This window comes from Lynx canadensis, chromosome B3, assembly GCF_007474595.2.
Source record: "Lynx canadensis isolate LIC74 chromosome B3, mLynCan4.pri.v2, whole genome shotgun sequence".
In the NCBI taxonomy this organism is placed as follows: Eukaryota; Metazoa; Chordata; class Mammalia; order Carnivora; family Felidae; genus Lynx; species Lynx canadensis.
The window spans coordinates 118,717,474-118,738,556 of record NC_044308.2 but is presented as its reverse complement, the minus strand read 5'-3'; the positions used below and the strand labels follow the sequence as shown (position 1 = coordinate 118,738,556).

The 21,083-nt window shown below is 38.9% G+C and overlaps 1 protein-coding gene across 1 annotated transcript in view; it reads right to left on the bottom strand.

Moving 5' to 3' along the window:
• Window positions 1-17,241, bottom strand: part of DNAL1 (dynein axonemal light chain 1) — a 44,581-nt gene extending 27,340 nt beyond the window's left edge. Inside the window, exons 1-3 of the mRNA XM_030319526.1 lie at window positions 17,181-17,241; window positions 5,520-5,558; window positions 2,243-2,352 (exon numbers count right to left, since the gene is read on the bottom strand). Of these exons, the coding sequence (XP_030175386.1) occupies window positions 2,243-2,352; window positions 5,520-5,558; window positions 17,181-17,183 (152 nt within the window). The 5' untranslated portion in view covers window positions 17,184-17,241. The remainder of the gene's footprint in view (window positions 1-2,242; window positions 2,353-5,519; window positions 5,559-17,180) is intronic.
• Window positions 17,242-21,083: the final 3,842 nt, after the last annotated feature.

Below are 21,083 nucleotides of genomic sequence, written 5' to 3'. Positions count from 1 at the left end.
TGTAGTGTAAATTATTGATCAAATCTGTATATTTTCTAGCCATCCCCAATTCCTGACAACTCCCAGTGAAAAATGGAGTGCCTTAAATCTGGGAATATGACTGGGATGAATTCTTTTTTTTTTTTTTTTTCAACGTTTATTTATTTTTGGGACAGAGAGAGACAGAGCATGACCGGGGGAGGGGCAGAGAGAGGGAGACACAGAATCAGAAGCAGGCTCCAGGCTCTGAGCCGTCAGCCCAGAGCCCGACGCGGGGCTCGAACTCACGGACCGCGAGATCGTGACCTGGCTGAAGTCGGACGCTTAACCGACTGCGCCACCCAGGCGCCCCTGGGATGAATTCTTTAATTGTTGTTTAGGCAACCTGCCCAAAGAGATTGTCAGCCAAAGTATGAACACGCTGACTCCTTCCAAGCAGTTCCAAGATAATTTGGTACCAGGTACAAAACCTTCCCAAACATTTGCCTTTGAGATGGCTTTATGATAAAAAGATATTTGACCACTTTGAAACAGTGCTCTTTGGAATCATGCTTTTAAAGCCAAAAAAAAATCTAGGGTGGATTTTCATATAATACACAGTGCTCTTATCATAAAGGACAAGTTGCATACAATAACTAAATATGTTTGCTTCTCCCTTTCATTCCAAAGACAGATATTAGTCTAATGCATGGGTTCACAAATATGCATAGAAGAGTCACTCAAGCTGCTTATTATAGATTCCTAGGTTTCATCAGTAGATACTCTATTTCTATATATTTGGTGTGGGGCTTACCTCCTGCATTAGGAAATTCTTATGTAGGTAGTTAGTGCGCTACATTTAGAAAAACACAGACTAGGGGCGCCTGGGTGGCGCAGTCGGTTAAGCGTCCGACTTCAGCCAGGTCACGATCTCGCGTTCCGTGAGTTCGAGCCCCGCGTCAGGCTCTGGGCTGATGGCTCAGAGCCTGGAGCCTGTTTCCGATTCTGTGTCTCCCTCTCTCTCTGCCCCTCGCCCGTTCATGCTCTGTCTCTCTCTCTGTCCCAAAAATAAATAAACGTTGAAAAAAAAAATTAAAAAAAAAAGAAAAACACAGACTAAAGAAATCAGGAAGAATCCCAAGTGATTCTATAACAATCTACAGCTCCAACAAGACACTGCAGCCTGAGAGCATGGTCACAAGGTGTCATGGTATAATTGCCTCAAATTATCCACAGAACCTTGCTAAAAAAGTATGTAGAGTATTGAGAAAATAACTTAAGAGGAATTAATATAGGGGTGCCTAGGTGGCTTAGTCAGTTAAGCATCTAACTCTTGATTTCAGCTCAGGTCATGATCTCCTGGTTTGAGCACAACATCAGGCTCTGCACTGACAGCACAGCACAGAGTCTGCTTAGGATTATTCCCCACTCTTTCCCCACCCATGCTGTCTCAAAATAAATAAATTAATTTTTTAAAAAAAGAGGAATTAATATAGATCTGATACTTAAAGTCATGGGAAAATAGGATTATAAAATAATAAGTATAATTTGATCCCAATAAGGAAAGAAAAATTGGAAGGCTCTGTATCAACATGCTAACACTGATTCTCAAAAGATGGTGCAATTTTGGTTGATATTAATTCCTTTCCTTTGTGCTTTTTATATTTTATAGATGTTTTAACAATGTATTTTTACAATTGAAAAAATTTAAAGCAGTATCTGTTAGGCCTCTAGTCTGTATAGTACTGACTGGCTAATTTTACAAGAGAAATACTAGCTTTTATAATAAAGTCTTATTGTATTACTTAGTTATTTAGTTTCTCCCAAGATACAAGGAAAATTCTATTTTCCAGGCACATTATAAAATTTTTACTGAAAAAAAAGTACTATATTGGGGCACCTAGGTGGCTCAGTCAGTTGAGCATCCAACTTCGGCTTCGGTCATGATCTCACAGTTTGTGAGTTTGAGCACCACATCGGGCTCACTGTTGTCAGAGCAGAGCCTATTTTGGATCCTCTGTCCCCCTCACTCACTGCCCTTCCCCTGCTGGCACTTTCTATCTGAAAAATAAATAAACATAAAAAAAAAAGTACTATATCGTTTAGGGTTACTTTATTTCTAGTCCCCCATAAACCAATAATCTTTTATGTTTGGCTTTGCCAAAGGAAGAATTATATTAACCAAACCAACAAACAAAAAGAAACAAAGATCACAGAAAACAAACACTTTTTTTCTAGTTTATGTATGTTAAAAAGGAAGGGGAAAAAAGACAAGAAAACTTACTCGCAATTAGCAAGTGTGGACAGAGATGCATCCATCTTCTCTATAGGGGGAATCTGAGCATAAAGCTTTATCTCTTTGGCTTCAGATGGCTTCTGACTGGTTTTCTCTTCCTATGATAAAAATTAATTTGGAAGAAAGTGATCCCTGATTATAATACAGAACTAAAGCCCAGAATTTTGCAAGGCTTTTCAATGTTTATTTCAAAACAATTATCAGAATTTTGTAACTCTGTGCATTCTTTACAGTTCACTTAATGAGATTTACTAACTAACCCTGATCACCAGGCTTTTACATGGCTCGTTCAGATAATTGTTAGGTTCCAACTGAATGAAAGGAGGAGGAAAGAAAATAACTTTTATTTCTGTAATATTTAAAATTCTTTAGGAGTCTATCAATGAACAAAAACAAAACACGACAACATTTTCTTGGGAAGAATTCCTTGTGGCTAATCACCCTTTTCTTAAATATCAGATTTAGATCTGGAAGATTCAACTATTTTGCATCTCTTCTTGCAAATCTTTTACTATACATGGTTCAGTCTGAGATAGAACCCCAGATACCAAGAATTTTGGAAGATACCATCTTTACAACACAGCTGAGGTCAAAGCTGTTTGCTCTATAATAATTTACTACTAAATTCTACCTTAGAGGAGCTCCTGGGTGGCTCAGTAGGTTGAGTAACCGACTCTGGATTTCAGTTCATGTCATGATCTCCCGATTCATAAGGAGTTGGGCTCTGTGATGACAAGCTTGGAGCCTGCTTGGGATTCTCTCTCCCTCTCTCTCTGTCCCTCCCCAACTCACAAGCACACATGTACTCTCTCTCTCTCTCTCAAAATAAATAATTTTTTTTTAATTTTTAAAAAATTTATTTTGAGAGAGAGAGAGAGAGAGAGAGCAAGTGGGGGAGGGGCAGAGAGAGGCAGACAGAGGATCTGAAGCAGGCTCTGTGCTGACAGCAGAGAGCGTGATGCAGGGCTTGAACTCACAAAACATGAGATCATGACATGAGTCACCCAGGCACCCCTAAATAAACTTAAAAAAAAGCTTTAAAATAAATTCTACCATAAAGTTTAATTTCAGTACTATGTACACAATTTAAAATTTAATTATCAATATATACTGCATCATAATATTTTCTAAATACCTCAACACTTAAAGTCAGTTCTCTCCAACAAAACAGGAAGCTCCTAAGGTGCAGGGACCATTTCCTTTGCTTTCCTATGTTTTCTATAACATAGTGCAATATAAGACACATAGAAGCTTATTTTTAAAAGTCAAGTAATAAGATATCAATACTAGAAAATATACGATCAGTTGAAAAAAAAGATCTAATACACATCCACTTGGTACTTATTTTTGTGCCATACATTTGTAGGTTAGGGGAGCAGAAACACATACCTAATAGACCCTCAATAAATGTTAGATTAATCAGTGAAAGAGTGAGCTTAATGTCCTCAAACAATCTTAAAGTCAAAGATTTATGGCCACAATATGATCTAGAAATAGAACCGACAACCCAAACCAAAAAAGCAATTACTTATTATCATAAGTAAATAAAGTCCTAAAATCTGATTCAAAGAAAATCTAATCTAATAACAAGCCTATTCCATATGTACTTTTTTCTTTAACAAAACAGATTTGGGGCACCTGGGTGGCTCAGTCGGTTAGGTGTCCAACTCTTGATATCAGTTCAGGGTCATGAGTTCAAGCCCTGCATTGGGATCCATGCTGGACACAGAGCCTTCTTAAAATAACAAAAAACAAACAAACAAAACTCCAGATTTTTCATTAACCAAACAGAAATGAATTATTTAATCAATCAATTAATTAATTTAAATGTTTATTTATTTTGAGAGAGAGAGAGAGAGCATGCAAGCGAGCGTGGGGAAGGGTCAATGAGAGAAGAAGAAACAGAGTCCCACGCAGTCTCCAAGCTTGTCATCACAGAGCCCGATGCAGGGCTAGAACTCATAAACTGTGAGATCATGACCCGAGCTGAAATTGAGAGTTGGATGTTTAACCGGTTGAGCCACCCAGGCACCACCAGAAATGTGGTTTTTAAACGCAGAGTACAAAGAAGTTTATAAGCAGTGAAACAAGAATTCAAAAATTTTTTATTCTATCCACCCTATTTTCCCTAGACACCATCTCCTGAAAGACTTTTTATTCAAAGCCTAGCTACAAAAGCAAAAGATGCATTGTTATACAAAATACTATTGATAGCATTGACAAAAAAGTTATCACAGGGCATAGAAATTGAGGAGCCATCTCTATACTCTGTGGAAAGTATATCTATAATGCTGAATTACTACTGTTCAAACATCTATAATGTTGAATTACAACTGTTCAACATTCTTTATAGAATGTTATATTCAAAATATTTATAGTTTGTATTTAATGCATGTTTTTTACAATGCAGTTTCCTTTCTAATGTTAGTATCTGCTTTAGTATGTTTTCCAGCTTTATTGACATGTAACATTGTATAAATCTAAGGTGATGATTTGATACATGCATATATTGCAAAATGATTAACACAATAAGATTAGCTAACTCATCTATCACCTCACATAATTTTTTTTTTAGTGCTGAGAACATTTAAGATCTACTCTCTTAGCAACTTTCAAGTATATAATACAATATTATTAACTATAGTCACCATGCTGTATATCAGATGCCTAGAACTTGTCTTATAACTAGAAGTTGTACCCTTTAACCAACATCTCCCCAAGTCCCCCACATGCCAATCCTCAGCAATCAACATTCTATTTTTTGTTTCTGTGCGTTCAGCTTTTTTAGATTTCACATATGAGTGAGATCATAGAGTATGTCTTTCTCTGTCTGACTTATTTCCCTTATCATAATGCACTCAAGGTCCATCCATGTTGTCATAAATGGCAGGATTTCCTTTTTTGTGGCTGAATAATATTCCATTCTGTGTATGTATGTATGTATATATATATATATATTTTTTTTTTTAATCCATTTATCCACTGATAGACATTTAGGATACTGATAATGATATAACCCACTGATTTTAATCAGATTTTCCCAATTTTACTAGTATTCATTTATATGAGTATAAATGCTTTTGTATGTTTGTATTAAGTGTATACAATTTTATCTGTGTAGGTGCATGTACCAACCCCCACAGTCAAAATAGCTAAATAGCTCCAGTACCACAAAGATTCCTTGTATTGAATGATCAGATTTAAATACCTATCCAAAAACTTTCCTTGTATGGTCTCTAGAAGAGGTAAAAATTCATATACTCACCCATCTGGCTAGAGCTTCTTTGATTGTTGTTGCTTTTGCCTTAAAAAGAGAAGAAACAAGAGTGTCTTTATTGGTATGATTTGTTGATTCAACTTTTATGCAGTAATTATTAGCCTTGGCATCTACTATTGAAAAGATTAACTTCTTTCTTTCAGACTTTATATGCAAACAAGCATGTTTTAATTTCCTGGAATCAGAATGATTTACTTAAATACCTTTCAGAGGTGCACCTGGGTGGCTCAGTCAGTTAAGCATCCAACTTCAGCTAAGGTCATGATCTCATGGTTTGTGGGTTCAAGCCTCACATTGGACTCTGTGCTGAAAGCTCAGAGACTGGAGCCTGCTTCGAATTCTGTGTCTCCCTCTCTGTCTCGGTCTTTCCCCCACTTGCACGCATGCTCTCTCTCTCAAAAATAAATAAATAAACATTAAAAAAATAAATACTTCTCAGATAAATTAAGGAAATCATGGTGTAATACCCATATACTTCACTCCACTTGCTTTACAAAAAAGATATACCTTTTAACATTTGATATTAAAATATATCTTATTTCACTGATTCTAAGATCTACATCCTTTACATTTTGACATCTTTGAAATTTGGATGCATTTTACAACCAGGAACAATTTACAATTACTGTGGCCAGGTGGCAGTAGTAAATATCTAGAAAAATATTAACCATTTTATTTCATATATTTATATTCCTTTTTATGTTTGCAGAGAATGATATATGATAAAAATTTACATGCCCAAATACAATTAAAAAAATTTTTTAATGTCTATTTATTGATCTTTGAGAGAGAGAGAGAGAGAGAGAGAGAGAGAGAGAGCGCACACAAACAGGGGAGGGGCCAAAAGAGAAAGGGAGACACAGAAGCTGAAGCAGGCTCCAGGCTCTGAACCATCAGCACAAAGCTGGACAGGGGGCTTGAACTCACAAACTGTGAGATCACTACCTGAGCCGAAGTCAGATGCTTAACCAACTGAGCCACCCAGGTGCCCCCCAAATATATTTAAAAGAACTCTGTTAATAAGAACAAAATAAAAATTCTAAAGGACAGGAAATTACCTGTCAGGGTTTAATTCCAATTTCTTATTTTTCTTTCTTAGAACATAAAATAATGTTGCACTTTATAATCAATAGTATCTCAGATTCAATTTAATATGACACAACTTTAAATGTGAGAAAAGGAAGACATCCTTTGAATTATTGCTAGAGTTAATTAAAAAAAGAACAAAACCCCAAACAATAACAAAAGGAAAAATGTTAAAGTATAGTTGACCCTTGCACAAGATGAGCATTAGGGACACCAACCTCTCTCCCCTGAACAGTCAAAAATCTGAGTATAACTTTTGACTCCCCCAAAACTTTACTAATAGCCTACTGTTGACCAGAAGCCTTACCAATAACATAAACAGTGGATTAACACATATTTTGTATGTCATATGTATTATATACTATATTCTGACAATAAAGTAAGCTAGAGAAAAGAAAATGTTATTAAGAAAATCATAGGGAAGAGGAAATACATTTATAGTACCACAGTGTATTTAACTGAAAATAATCTACATAAGTGGACCAGTGCAGTGTTGCTCAACATGTATATCCTCACAATGGCATATACATGCCATTATGTCTAGAAAGTAAAGACATAGTAATAAATAGCCCTTGAGTTACAAAGTAAACTATAAATTAAAGTAAAACTAAAGACAAAAAATATTAAAATTTAAGGAATATAACATTTAAAAGGAGACTTACGGCTTCAAATACATTTATTTTTTTTTCAAAATGTATATTTATTTTTGAGAGAGAGAGACAGAGCATGAATGGGGGAGGGGCAGAGAGAGGGAGACCACAGAATCCAAAGCAGGCTCCAGGCTCTGGGCTGTCAGCACAGGGCTCGAACTCATGAACCGTGGGATCATGACCTGAGGTGACGTCAGACACTTAACCAACTGAGCCACCCAGGTGCCCTCAAATACATTTATTAAAATATAAGAGAAAACATTGAGGAGGGCACTTATTGGGATGAGCACTGGGTGTTGTATGTAAGCGATGAATCATGGGAATCTACCCCCAAAACCTAGAGCACACTGTAGACACTGTATGTTAGCCAATTTGACAATAAATTATATTTTAAAAAATAAGAGAAAAATAAGAGACACAAAACAAATATGCTAAGCATTCAAGACATTTCAATAAGCACATCATTGCAAACACAAAGAAAGCTGAAAGAAATACAAAGGAAGAAGTTGATGAAAACAGACCAGAGGAAAAAAAGATGGACATAACTAAAAGTTGGTTCCTAAATTTCTAGCAAGCCTAACTACGAAAAAGACAGCTATAGAACAAAAATATAGAATCAGAGGAAATAATATAGATACGATAAAGATTTAAAAGTAAAATACTGGGGCGCTTGGGTGGCTCAGTCAGTTAAGCATCCAACCCTTGATAATGGCTCAAGTCACAATCTCATGGTTCGGTTCATGAGAAAGAGCCCAAGTTTGGCTCTGAACTGACAGTGTGGGGCTTGTTTGGGATTCTCTCTCCCTCTTTCTCTGCCCCTTCCCTGCTCACACACTTTCTCTCTCAAAATAAATAAATAAACATTAAAAAATAAATAAATAAGGGGTGCCTGCTCAGTCAGTTGAGCATCTGACTTTGGCTCAGGTCATGATCTCATGGTTTGTGAGTTCGAGCCCCACATCAGGCTCACTACTGTCAGCGCAGAACCTACTTCAGATCCTCTGTCCCCCTGTCTCTACCCCTCCCCAGCTTGCACTCTCTCAAAAATAAACATTTTTAATAAACAATAAATAAATAAATAAATAAATAAATAAAGTGAAAATAAAATTTTATAAGCAAATATGTGGTAATAAGTTTGAAAACCTAAACAAAGAATGCATATTTAGAAAAAACACAAAAGTGCTGAACTGTCACAGGAAGAATCAGAAAACCTGAATAGGCCAATAACTATTTTAAATGTTAAAAAGATAATCAGGGCACCTGGGTGGCTCAGTCGGTTAAGCGTCCAGCTCAGCTCAGGTCATGATTTCAGGGTTCATGAGTTTGAGTCCCGCATCAGGCTCTGTGCTGATAGCTCAGAGCCCAGAGCCTGCTTCAGATTCTGGGTCTCCCTTGCTCTCTACCCCTCTCCCATTTGCACTCTGTGTGTGTGTGTGTCTCTCTCTCTCTCAAAAATAAATAAACATTGAAACAAATTAAAAAGAAAAAAAAAAGATAATCAAAGGCGCACCTGGGTGGCTCAGTCGGTTAAGCATCCGACTTCGGCTCAGGTCAGGATCTCCCAGTTCACGAGTTCAAGCCCCGCATCAGGCTCTGTGCTGACAGCTCAGAGCCTGGAGCTTGCTTCAGATTCTGTGTCTCCCTCCCTTTCTACCCCTCCCCTGATTGCGCTCTGTCTCTCTCTCAAAAATAAATAAAAACATTAAAATAAAAAAGATAATCAGAGATTTACCTTCATTCTCCTTTCCTAAAGCTCCAAGCCTAGATAATTTTACAAGTAAATCCTGCCAAGTTTTCAAGGAACAGCTATTCCCTGTTATAAAAGTTGTTTCAGAAACCAGAAAAAGAGGGAAAACTGCTAATTTATTTTATGAGGCTAGAATAACCTTGATGCCATAACCAGATAAGGACTCCTCTTCTCAGCATAGATTTGAAAATCCTAGATACAACAACAGATCTCCAAAGCCAATGGGGAATAATAATCGTGATCAAGAATGGCTAATCCCAGGAGCATAATGATTGTTTAACAACAAAAAAGCCTATAAATATAATTTACTAAGAGTTAAAGGGAAATTGCCTATCTAATAACAGCTACATACCAAAAACCTAAAGCAAATGCCATATTTTATGAAGAAATTCATTCATTTTAGCAAATATTTATTATCTACTATGTACCAAACGTTCTTTTACATGCTTAGGACATATCAATGAACAAAACAAAGATTGCTGCTTTCCTGAAACTTACATCTATTGGCAGGAAACAGATGAAAAATAATATATTTAATAAATAAATTATATAGTATATTAGAAAGTGACAATTATTAAGGAAATTGGCTGCTTAACCAACTGAGACACCCAGGAGCCCCTAGAGTATGTTTATTTTAAATAAGATGGTTAAGGAGGATCACACTGGAAAGATCGAAAAGTATATAATCAGAGGAGGGGTCCGAGATGGCAAAGCAGCATCAAAGTTCTCTGCTTCTCATCCCTGAAATGCAACTAGATCAGCATCAAACCACTTTGCACACCCAGAGAATTAATCTGAGGATTAACACAGCAATCTGCATAACTTAAGCCACAGAACTCGGCAGGTATTCGGGATGGAGAGGTGAACTGGGGAGAGAGAATCTGTGGAGGGTAGGGAGTGGTATTTGCGGAGAGAGGACAGAGAAGGGGGGGGGGAGAGTACAGGAAAAGCACTCCCCTTGAAAGTAGCTGGAGAGAAAGAGAAAGAGTGAAAGCACCCACAAGTACCTAAACAAGAAAAGAAGAGGGAAGAGGGTTTCAATGTCATTAGGATTCTATAAATAGGGCAGAGTAGCATCAGAAATTCTGCAGCCCAATACCTGGAGGTGCTCTGGTGGGAAGGGCAAATCCCCAGAGGCAGGCAGCGAGGTCTGAGCAGTCCATGGGCCACACAGGGAGAAGTGGTTCCCCTGCTACCCTGCTAGGAGGGCATTTGGTAGAGGCCATGCAGTCTGCCCACAGGCAAAGGTCCCAGCAGACCCCGGAGGACACGACTGCTGGTATTGGAACAAAAATGCCAGAGTGTGGTAAAACCTGGTGTGGGTTGTGTGTTGTGATTTACCATAATCCCTGAAACACTGCCACTATGCCATCAGATGAACTTAGACTGGGGCAAGCCAGCATCCAGCCACAACCTCTCATCCTCTACAGCAGCATGATCACAGGGAATGTCCCCAGGGGCAAGCAGGCATCTGGCCATTGCTCAGCAAGACCCTTCCTCAGAGGGTTGGAGCAGGTCTAAGCAGCAGGGCCCTCAGAAGTGAGGGGTTTGGAAACACAGTCCCATCTGAGATAAAATTCAGGAGGGAGGTGCCATCTAAGCTGACGGCTTGGACACAGACAGTGTAGAAATAGGGAGTGGATGGAAACCAGAAACAAAGAAGTTGTGCTTGATTGCCAGTAGGGTAGAGCAGAGTTCTGATAGTAGAGACTGAGAAGCTGGATGCCATTTTCACCTCTGACACATGCACACAAACACGTGCACGTGGGCCACACTGATCCGCTCCAGTAAGCTAAGCAGCGCCACCTAGCGGAGAACAGAGTCATTACACCATGACCTGTCCAACTGCACCAACCAAGCCCTAGAGAACCACCATAAGTCTCCACCTGATTTGCGAACGGACTATAAAGTGCTTCATAGTTTGACTTCTAGGGGAAACCAGATGTAATTTCATTCAGAATTCATTCTGTTCACTGGTCCATCTATTTGGGGGTTTTTTTGTTTGTTTTGTGTTTTTTCTTTTCTTTTCTTATTCTTGGATACAGAAAGAGAAAAAAATATTTTTATTCTCCATTGTTATACAATTAAAAAAAATTTTTTACTACATTTTTTGGAAATTTATTTTTTTATTCTATTTTACCTTCTCCAATTCATTTCATTGTATTTTATTGTATACCTTTTTTTAATTTTTAAATTATTTCTTACTTTTTTCTTTTTCTTTTCTTTTCTTTCCTTTTTTCTCTATGAAATTAAGCTTCTTTCAAGGATCTAGGATCAGCATGTCAAACATACCTAGGATCTAGCTTCCTTTATTTGATTTTTTGGTATTGTTTCTAATATTATTAATTTTAATTTTTTATTTTATTAATTCTTTTTCTTCCTCCAAAATGACAAAACTAATTAATTAACCCCAAAAGAAAGAATAGGAAGAAATGACAGTCAGGGACTTATCAACACAGATATAAGCAAGATGTCTGAACTAGAATTAGGAGTCATGATAATAAGAATACCAGCTGGGGTTGAAAAAAAGCATAGAATCCCTTTCTGCAGAGATGAAAGAAGCAAAATCTAGTCAGAATGAAATTAAAAATTCTATAACAGAGATGCAATCTCAAATTGTTGCCATGGCTGCAAGGATGGATGAAGCAGAGCAGCGAATCAGTGACATAGAAGACAAAATTATGGAGAATAATGAAGCAGAAAGAAGAGAGAAACTAAGGCAAAAGAGCACGATATAAGATTTAGAGAACTCAATGACTCACTAAAAAGAAATAACATCCAAATCATAGGAATCCCAGAAGATGAAGAGAGAGAAAAAGGGGTAGAAGGTTTATGTGAGCAAATCATAGCAGAAAACTTTCCTAACCTGGGGATAGACACAGACATTAAAATCCAAGAAACACAGAGAACTCCCATTAGATTCAACGAAAAGGCATATCATCAACAAGGCATATCATAGCCAAATTCACAAAATACACAGATAAGGAAAGAATTATGAAAGCAGCAAGAGGAAAAAAGTCCTTAACCTATAAGGGAAGACAGATCAGGTTCACAGCAGACCTATCCACAGAAATTTGGTAGGCCAGAAAAGAGTGGCAGGATATATACAATATGCTGAATCAGAAAAATATGCAGACAAGAGTTCTTTATCCAGACAGGCTGTCATTCAAAATAGGAGAAATAAAGAGTTTCACAGACAAACAAAAACTAAAGGAGTTTATGACCACTAAACTGGCCCTGCAAGGAATTTTAAGGAGGACTCTCTGAGAGGAGAAAAGACAAAACAAAACAAAAAAGACCAAAAGCAACAAAGACTAGAAAGGACCAGAGACCACCACCAGAAACTCCAACTCTATAGGCAACGCAATGGCAATAAATTAATATCTTTCAGTACTCACTCTAAATGTCAATGGTCTAAATGCTCCAATCAAAAGATATAGTGTAACAGAATGGATAAGAAAACAAGATCTGTCTATATGCTGTTTACAAGAGACCCATTTTAGACCTAAAGACACTTTCAGATTGAAAGTAAGGGGATTGAGGGGTACCTGGGTGGCTCAGTCAGATAAGCGTCCGACTTTGGCTCAGGTCATGATCTCACAATTTGTGAGTTCAAGCCCCACTTCAGGCTCTGTGCTGACAGCTCAGAGTCTGGAGCCTGCTTAGGATTCTGTGTCTTATTCTCTCTCTGCCCCTCCCCCACTTGTGCTCTGTCTTTCTCTGTCTCTCAAAAAAAATGTAAAAAAAATTTTTTTTAAATAAAATAAATAAGATATTTTAGGGGCTCTTGGGTGGCTCAGTTGGTTAAGCATCCAACTCTTGATTTCAGCTAAGGTCATGATCTCACAGATAGTGAGATCAAGTACCAAGTCGGGCTCTGCACTGACAGCTCAGAGCCTGCTTGGGATTCTCTCTCTCTCCCTCTCTCTCACTGCCCCTCCCCTGCTTATGCTGTCTCTCTCAAAATAAATAAGTAAAATTTTTTTAAAAAGATATTTTGGGGCACCTGGGTGGCTCAGTTGTTTAAGCATCCGACTTTGGCTCAGATCATGATCTCATAGCTCATGGGTTCAAGCCCCTGGTCAGGCTTTGTGCTAACAGCTCAGAGCCTGGAGGCTGATTCAGATTCAGTCTAGGTATCTCTCTGCCACTCCCCCACTTGTGCACTGCATCTGTCTCTCAAATATAAATAAACATTTTAAAAGTTTTAAAATAAATAAACTTTAAAAAAAATATATTTTGGGGCACCTAGGTGGCTCAGTCGGTTAAGCTTCCGACTTCATCTCATGTCATGATCTCCCAGTTTGCAGGTTCAAGCTCCACGTTGGGCTCTGTGCTGACAGCTCAGAGCCTGGAGCCTGCTTTGGAGTCTGTGTCTTCCACTCCCTCTACCAACCCCCCCCCCAACTCATGCTCAGTCTCTCTCTGTCTCTCTCTCTCTGTCTCTCTCTCTCAAAAATGAATAATCATTTTAAAAAAGTTTTTTAAAAATGGTTATTTTTAAAAAGTATTCTCTTTAAGATTCCAATACATCAAAGATACCTACTATCATTCCTACTGTTTAACATGATATAAGAGATTTTTGTCAATGTTATAATAAAATACAAATTAGAATGATTAAAAGGAGGAAATAAAACTCACTATTGGCAGATGATCGTCTACATTAAGAACAGTAGAATAAATTGACAAATATTAGAACAAATGGAGTTCAGTAAGTGAAGAACACTATTGAGAAAGTTAAGAGAAAAGTTGTGAGAAGATATTTTCAATATAAAACCAACAAAAGACTAATATCTAGAATGTAGGAGAAACTCCTAAAATTCAGAAACAAAAAGGAAAATTAGAAAAATTTTACAAAAAATATAAACAGAATTCACAGAAACTGAAATCCAAATGACTAACAATATCATGAGGTATTCAAACTCACTGAAAATCAGAGAAATGCAGAATAAAACAATGCGATACTAAAATATATCCTCAGCTTGGCAAAAGTTAGAAATTTGGTGAGAAAGTAGAACTGTCATGCATTGCTAAAGGAAGTAAAAACTAACAGAGCCAAGGGTGCCTGGCTGGATCAGTCCGCAAAGCATGCAGCTGTCAATCTCAGGGTGTGAGTTCAAGACCCACATTGGGGGTAGAGCTTACTTAAAAAACAAACCAAACTAGCAGAGCCATTATGGAAAGTAATCCGACAGTGCCTAAGGAAATTAAATATGCACAGGCCCTCTGACTCTGAAATCCCACTCCTGGGTACATTTCCCAGAGAGATCCTTACATGGGCCCATGAAAAAAACACACAGAAGAATACTTTCAAGTTGGAAGCAATCTAGCAGTCTACAAATTGGTTTATAAGGTCACTAATTCCTCTATAGATTGCAGGAGTCAAAAATAGAAATGCCTCAAGGACCAGTGGCTAATGGATAAATGGGTAAAAGTGGCCATATAAAGATGTTAACCTTTACTCTAGTTCTAGAAAACAACTGGCAGGTGGGACTTGATTTACCCTAATATCACATTTCTTCAAATATTAAAACTCCATTATTGAAAATAACACCCATGGGGTGCTTGGGTGGCTGATTCGGTTAAGTGTCCGACTCTTGATTTCAGTTCAGGTCATGATCTCATGGTTAGTGAGATCGAGCCCTGTGCCAGGCTCTGTGCTGATGGCGCAGAGCCTGCTTAGGATTCTCTCTCCCTCTCTTTCTGCCCCTCCCCTGCTCACTCACTCTCTCAAATAAACATTTTTTTAAAAACCACCCTTATTTGGGGGCACCTGCGTGGCTCAGTCAGTTAAACACCCGACTTCAGTCCAGGTCATGATCTCATGGTTCATGAGTTCGACCCCCATGTGGGGCTCTGTGTTGACAGCTCAAAGCCTGGAGCCTCTTTGGATTCTGTGTCTCGGTCTCTCTCTGTTCCTTCCCTGCCTGTGCTCTCTCTGTCTCTCAAAAATAAATAAACATTAAAAAGTTTTAAAGAAAAAACACCCTTATTTTATGTACCAGTAAGAGAGAAAAGATGTTGCCAGGGCTCCTGGGTGGCTCAGTCGGGTGAGTGACAGGCTCTTGATTTCGGCTCAGGTCATGATCCCAGAGTAGTGGGATCAAGCCCCAGGTTGGGCTCCATGCTCAGCTCAGCTTAATATTCTCTCTCTCTCCCTCTGCCCCTCTCCTCTATTCTCCTTCTATAAATAAATAAATTAAATTAATAAATAAATAAAAGATGTTGCCAATTATATGACACCACCATATTTTAGTAATACAAATATGGGTGTAAAAATGTATCCAATGGGGAAATATGATATTTCTGATTTTTCAGAGAGGCCATAAATCTGGGTTTTGATGTGAAATATGATCATTTAAAGACATTGGAAGCTAGTGTTTTTTAATTAAAAAACCATGTGGGCCTGATTTCTGGAGGGCTCTAGAACCACCAGTTTCCAGTCTCAGCTAGCTTCCTGATTCTCTATTTGAAGATTTTCAATAATTCTCATGGTACATGCTTTCAGGATTATTTAGAGCTGATTATTTCTTCACCTGAACATAAACCTAGGTTCCACAGGTGCCTGAGTGGCTCAGTCCGTTAAGTGTCAGACTTCGGATTCAGGTCATGATCTTGTGGTTTGTGAGTTCGAGTCCCACATCGGACTCTGCACTGGTGGTGTGGAGCCTGATTGAGATTCTCTCTCTTTCTCTCTCTCAAAATAAATAAACTTAAAACAAAACAAAAACCTAGGTTCCAGAACTTTTTACTCTCTTTGGCAGTGGTTTTCAGCTACATGTCTGTGGAATAAAGTAAGGAAAGCACAGAGAAAACTACTTTTAAAAGAGTAGTATTTAATCTTGTGGTTGAGGGCAGGCATGAATTCGTTATCATTTCAATTTCCTGGGCTCAATTTCTCCCCACTTAAACAGCACTGGAATCACAAAAAGAAGACAACTAATTAAGGATGCCTGGGTGGCTCAGTCTAAGCATGAACTTCACCTCAGTTCACTCAGGTCATGATCTCACAGTTCGGGAGTCACAGTTCGTGAGTTCAAGCCCTGCCTTGCAAGGGCCCTGTGCTGACAGCGCAGAGCCTGGAGCCTGCTTGGAGTGCTGTGTCTCCTTCTCTCTCTGCCCCTCCCCTGCCCCTGTTAACACTCGGTGTCTCTCTCTCTCTCTCTCTCTCTCTCTCTCTCTCTCTCTCTCAAAAATAAATAAACATTGAAAACAAAAAAGAAGACAACTAATTATACTTATTCTTCATAAACATCTCCATCTGGCAGGACAATCACATACATTGCTAAAACAGCTCTGACTGGGTCTGTAACCAACCAACAACATTCCTTTTCAAACTACTAGCTGGATCTACCAAATCTGTAAGCAAAACAGTGCATACTTTAAGTAGGAGTTGAGGAACATCAGTAGGTAAAATCACTACTTCGGAAGGAGCTTTGATTGGATAGACCACTGATAGATTTCAAATCCAAGGTAGCGGTATTTCTCTAAATGTGATGGGACACCCTCCAATTTTAGAATCACTTGAGGTGCATTGTTGAAATGGACATTCCCGAACCCCATCATATTAAAAATTCATAACGTGCATTCCAACAAGCTCAATCTTGGGCCGCCTATACTTACGCATACTTAAATTTGAGAAACGCTATCCTAATATATTCTATCAGAGTGGGCTTTCCAATGCTACCTAATAACTGCACTTACAGTCATTCAGAGGGCAACTTGGGCACATCACAGGTTAGGAATACTGCTGCACTCGGTGTTACACACATTCCTCTCATAACTAGCTCCCCGCGCCCCGTCTCGCCAGAGAGAAAATCACTTCTATGTACAGAAAAATCCTTATTCACACACTCTGCCTTCCATCACCTTTCCCACTCTCGTCCGCTCTTTTTCGAGCATTTCCTGTCCTTTGCCCTCCTTTTCTCTGTCAGAGTCCGACCATATTAACCCAACCTGCAATCCGCCCCAGGCCGCCCTCACCCCAGACCACCCGGTGGCAGGGCTTCTCTTTCGCCTCAGGCCTCTGATTCCTGAGCTAGCTAGCGTCGGTTACCGGCTTCCTTCCGCTGATCGAGGACCCCCCCACCCTTAACACGCCACAGTCACCCTTTTCCACTTCCAATCCCTTCTCCTCTTTGGCTACGAGGCCTAGAGGGTACTCACCATTCCGGCCGTTGCTACTGTCACTGCTCTGGTTGCTAGGGCCCGCCGAGGTCAGTGCGCGTGCGCACTTCTCGGAACCCTGCGCGGATCCCAACCCTGGCAGCGGTACTTTCTCCCCGCCCCCCCGGTGGCGTGAGCGGGGCATTGTGGGATGGCGCGGCGGCCGCTTTGGTCCTCCCGCAGGGCTGCAGCTCGCCTCCCCGTCGCTGTGGTGGGGCTGCTGGTGGCACGCGGGACGTGAGAGCTTAACGGCGCAGCGTGGTCCAGAGGTGCTTTCTGCCGAAAGCAATTTCAGCTAATCTGAAGTGATGTACCTGCCTAAGTTTAAAACTTTAAAACCTTGCTATAAAATTCCCTTCCCCTGCAGATTGCCCCTCGCATCTTTCTTTTTATCACCTTCTGTAATTCACCTGGCATCCGATTGAGGCTATATTCAGCAGGATTTCCTCGGTTACCTTCCCCCAGCCCCTCCAGAGGAGAGTGAAAGCATAAAATGCTGGTTTTATAAAACCGAAGTGTCTTTGTCCCCTCTCCTCCTCTTATTAAATTAGACAAAAATGGTAAATATACTGAGTTGCTAAGGGCATGGAGAAATGGGGACGCGTATATACCTGTTTATAATGACACAGCCTTTCTGGAGAGCTGTTGGCAATAGTATAAAAAGCTTTAAAAACGTGTGCACCTCTGTGACCCAGTAGTTCGACTTCTAGGACTTCATCCTGAAGGAATAATCAGACAAGTGCAGAGATTTATGTTCAAGGTTTTAATAGCAGAAAGATAAACAACCCAAATGTAAACAAAAACGAATTGGTATTATTGAACATCCGAATGATGAAATAATATTCTTCCATTAAAAATGCTGCTGAAATGCATCTGCTCACATGCAGGCAGCCATGATGTTTGAATTTAAAATGCAAGTTATCAAACAAAACAGCTGGTATAATCTTCTTAAAAATTGTATACTGAACACACATTTATACATACCTATATCTTAAAGAATATTATGAGGGTCTATTGTTTGCTGCAGATTGAATTGTGTTCCCCCCCACCCCCGCAATTCATGGGTTGAAGCTCTAACCCCAATGCGACTGTTTGTGGAAATAGGGACTTTAAGGAGGTAATTTCAGTTAAATGAGCCCATCAGAGTGGGGCCCTAATGCAATATAACTAGTGTCGCTATAAAAGGAATAGATACACCAGGAGTGGTGGTCACAGAAGAAAGGCCATCTGAGGACACAGTAAGAAGATGGTCACCTGGAAGCCAACAAAAGAAGCCTCACCAAAAACTAACACTGTAGGCACCTTGATCTTGGAATTCCAGCCTCCAGTACTGTGAGGAAATAAATTTCTGTTGTTTAAGCCACTCAGTCTGTGGTATTTTGTTATGGCAGCCTTAGCAGACTAAAGTGTTCATTTTGCTTATTTTCTGGTCATTCTATAATGTGGCTATTTTAAATTTTGAAATAAAAAATTTCATTTTGAAAAAGGTAATTTAACCATAGTTATTTAAAAACAGGAAAAAGTAAAATGTGTATTAAAGAAAATTAAAATGAATATTTATAACATATGCAGCCTTTTTTCTTGTAGTGTTGTTTTGTTTTTGTTTGTTTGAGATCTCCACACCTCTACATGTCTCCAAACTAGAATTTTTCTTGGCTGCCAAAATCTTTGCCAGTTTTGTTGATGGGGTTGAAAGGGGAATCTAATCCTCAAACAGATCTCATAACAGAGTATGCCTCTTACTCAAAACTGTAGATTACATCATAAGGCATTGCATTAATTGTGAAATATCATTAGCAAATTAATTTTATCTTCATACTTGCTCAGAATGTTACTTTTACTTCCTCCTTGTCATTGGAGGAGTAAACTTTGACCATGAATATGTTTTATTTACCTCTATATAAACTATTTACCAATATATAAGCAAAAATTTACTGGTCTCTGAAAATTAATTTATAATATCATGCTACATTTCCCATCAAGTACATTTTGAGTTTCAGATTCTCAAAGGTTAAAAACATTCACACAGGGGCGCCTGGGTGGCTCAGTCGGTTGAGGGTCCGACTTCAGCTCAGGTCACGATCTCGCGGTCCGTGAGTTCGAGCCCCGCGTCGGGCTCTGAGCTGATGGCTCAGAGCCTGGAGCCTGCTTCCGATTCTGTGTCTCCCTCTCTCTCTGCCCCTCCCCCATTCATGCTCTGTCTCTCTCTGTCTCAAAATAAATAAATGTTAAAAAAAAATTAAAAATAAAATAAAAATTTAAAAAAAACATTCACACAGGAAAAGAATGAAGAATTATATACTTTGGATCCTTTCTTTGTTCTCTTAAATCCTGCAAAATGGCAAAATAGATCCCAAAAGCTGTTCACCAGAAACTATGGCTTTGGATCTACTTGTTGCTGCAGGCCTAGGAGAAAGATAAGAGAAAGATTAAAAATATTATTGAAACAGTTTCCCCAAATTCAGAAATCACCAGACCCATTGAAAAGGAACAGTAAAATAGTGTGAAATGATAGCAAACCAAATGTTAAGGAAACTTTAATGTTCTAAACAAGAATGTGGGTTGAATAAAAGAAAAATCATCATGTTTAACAGCTGATTAGAGATTGAGCAAAATAGCTAAAAGTTGTATACCCTAAAATAAAATTTTTTTAAAAAAACTTAAAGCCTGAGATGGGGCGCCTGGGTGGCGCAGTCGGTTAAGCGTCCGACTTCAGCCAGGTCACGATCTCGCGGTCCGTGAGTTCGAGCCCCGCGTCGGGCTCTGGGCTGACGGCTCAGAGCCTGGAGCCTGTTTCCGATTCTGTGTCTCCCTCTCTCTCTGCCCCTCCCCTGTTCATGCTCTGTCTCTCTCTGTCCCCAAAAAATAAATAAACATTGGAAAAAAAAAAAAAAAAACTTAAAGCCTGAGAGATTCATTAATTATTTAGGTTATTTATATAGTCAAAAAGTTTATCAGCTCAAATTAGAATGAGCAATGTAGCAATTTTCAATAGTCCACTTCCCAGATTATTATTCTCATTATACTTATTTGGTAAAAAGCCAATTTCTCCCCTATGTTTTTGGTCTGTTTTTTAAAAAACATCATTTAGGGATGTCTAGCTGGTTCAGTAGGAAAAGCATGCAACTTTTGATCTCAGGGTCGTGAGTTTGAGGCCATGTTGGGTGGTAGAGATTACTTAAATAAATCAAACTTAGAAAACAATCTTTTAAAAATCTTACATGAATAACCCCAAAATCTGGAAGTAATACATATAAACACACACACATATATATAAAGTATGACATATGCTTTCTTGTTGATGTTAATAATTTGAAACTTGTATTAATTTTTTTTTTTAATTTTTAAAATAGGGGCACCTGGGTGGCTCAGTCGGTTAAGCATCCAACTCTTGATTTTTGCTCAGGTCATGATCTCACAGTTGAGACTGAGCCCCACATCAGGTTCCACGCTGACTACATACAGCCTGTTTGGGATTCTCTCCCTCTGCCCCTCCCCCATTAGCACTCTTTCTCTGTCTCAAAATAAATAAACAAACATTTAAAAAACAATTTAAATAGTGGGGGCGCCTGGGTGGCTTAGTCGGTTGAGCATCAGACTTTGGCTCAGGTCATGATCTCACTTCGTGGGTTCCAGCCCCACATTGATTGGGCTCTCTGCTGTTAGCGCAGAGCTCACTTTGGATCGTCTGTCCTCCTCTCTCTGTTCCTCCCCCACTTGCACTTTCTGTCTCTCTCACAATAAATAAATAAACTTAAAAACATTTTTTTAGATAGTGTTACTACTGCAAATTAGGGTGACAATACCTCATCCTCTGCCAAAAAGAGCCCAAAATATAGTTCTGACTGCAAGATCTACTGGTCAACCAAAATCAAACGCTAATAATTAATACCATAATCTTTC